This window comes from Rhea americana, unplaced genomic scaffold (genome assembly GCF_003343005.1).
Source record: "Rhea americana isolate MKP2758 unplaced genomic scaffold, rheAme1 scaffold_429, whole genome shotgun sequence".
Taxonomy (NCBI): Eukaryota; Metazoa; Chordata; class Aves; order Rheiformes; family Rheidae; genus Rhea; species Rhea americana.
The window spans coordinates 43,649-45,398 of record NW_028186567.1 but is presented as its reverse complement, the minus strand read 5'-3'; the positions used below and the strand labels follow the sequence as shown (position 1 = coordinate 45,398).

Sequence of the window (1,750 nt, the reverse complement as noted above, 5' to 3'; positions counted from 1 at the left end):
CAAGATGGCGGCGGGGCGGCGGCGGCGCGGGGACCGGTGCTGGGGCCGGGCGGGCGCTGACCGGAGCTGTCCCCGCAGTTGGCCAAGGACCTGCTGCACCCCTCCCCCGAGGAGGAGAAGAGGAAGCACAAGAAGAAGCGCCTGGTGCAGAGCCCCAACTCCTACTTCATGGACGTGAAGTGCCCAGGTAGGGGCGGCGCAGCCCGCTCGCCGCCGGGGCCCCCTGCGCCGAGGGGCTCCCTGCGCCGAGGGGCCCCGCTCGGCCTCCCTGCCCGTCGGGTGGGTGCGCGCTCTCCGCGTTACCCCTCCCCAGGCGGTCTGTACGGTCACCACACGCCACGCGTGCTTCTCCCCTCCCTCGGCACAAGTGGACTTTGCCCACTGGTGCGACGTGTACGTGAAGGTGTCACCAGCTTTTTATTGCCCTAAGGGCAAAGATGCCCTCGGCCGCCTCCCCAGCGCTTGCCTCAAAGCTATTCCTCTCCCCTCAGGTTGCTATAAGATCACCACTGTATTCAGCCACGCTCAAACTGTCGTTCTGTGTGTGGGCTGCTCCACTGTGTTGTGCCAGCCCACTGGAGGAAAGGCAAGGCTTACAGAAGGTGGGTAGCAATGGAAAAAGGCAGCTTACAGTTATTTTGGTAGTGCCTTTTATCTGCACTCTTAGTCTTATACACTGATGTAAGCGTCACAGTCTATGATACTTTAAGCATGGGTAGCTCTTGGATCAATCCTGGATTGCCAGTGAACTGCAGTATCATGAAGAAGCTTCCTGTGAGAGCTGGAGGCCAGGTAATTTGCTCAAAATAGACATTTTTAACCTCCTCCAAAATTCACATGTGGTCAGCTATCCTGGAGCTATTGGAATGCTATTGCTAAATACACTATGATAAGTCGTTTGCAATAGGTCTCTGTTGAGATTGTTGTAGCCTGGATGAACCTGATAAAGATTTTGGAGATGGACTATCTCTAGGCTTTGTGGGGGGGAGGAGAATGCCATTCAATTGCTGGAAAATGCTCTTGCTTTCTCTGCTCAGCTTGTGTGGGTCTTGCACTTAGCCTTGTAGTATCAGGATGCTTTGCAAAAAGTAATGACAGAAGCTGATATATCTGGGCTCATGAGTCAGGGATGTTCCTGTTCAGAAGGGCCTTTRAAGAGGCATTATATGTTGCATAATTAACACTGTAATAGTAAAATGTTTTTGAAAGACATTGAAATGCTGACTGAGTTGCTTACTGCTCTGCCTTTTTCTTTACCTAGGATGCTCCTTCAGACGAAAGCAGCATTAAACTAAAGGAATYTGAGATGGCTGGGACTACTTGCACAGATGGCTGCACAGATGAAGAACATGGGATCTGATTCAGGTGTGACCTGAATGCTTTAGCCACATGTCCTTGGAATGAAATGAGGAATGTGACTATCATACTGTCCCTGTAGCCCCACCCATCTCACTGTTAATAAATTTTGGATAAAATACAAGCAGAATAGTTTGCTTTTGATGTACTTGCCCTCTGATTCTTTCTGGCCTGTGGAAAAAAAGCTGTTTTTGTCAGTACTCTGAAACCAAATTTGCAGCTACTTGCAGTTCTGAAATGTGCTGTACTGGGTCAGCTGCAGAAGTGAGCGTGTGTGCTGTGAGCCTACCATTAATCCTTAACAACTAAACTGTTCTGATCTTCCCTGTATAGTTAAATGCGAGAAAYTTCAGGTGTTCTACTATGGTAATCTGCTGATCTGAAACTCAAAGGC

At 50.2% G+C, this 1,750-nt stretch overlaps 1 protein-coding gene across 1 annotated transcript; it reads left to right on the top strand.

Moving 5' to 3' along the window:
- Nucleotides 1-60: 60 nt before the first annotated feature.
- On the top strand, nucleotides 61-1,480 carry RPS27 (ribosomal protein S27; the record flags this gene model as incomplete). Its single annotated transcript, XM_085315371.1, has 3 exons — nucleotides 61-187; nucleotides 492-602; nucleotides 1,262-1,480. Coding segments are annotated over 3 exons (267 nt in total), but the record flags the coding sequence as incomplete, so codon positions are not given.
- Between the last annotated feature and the right edge of the window lie 270 nt (nucleotides 1,481-1,750).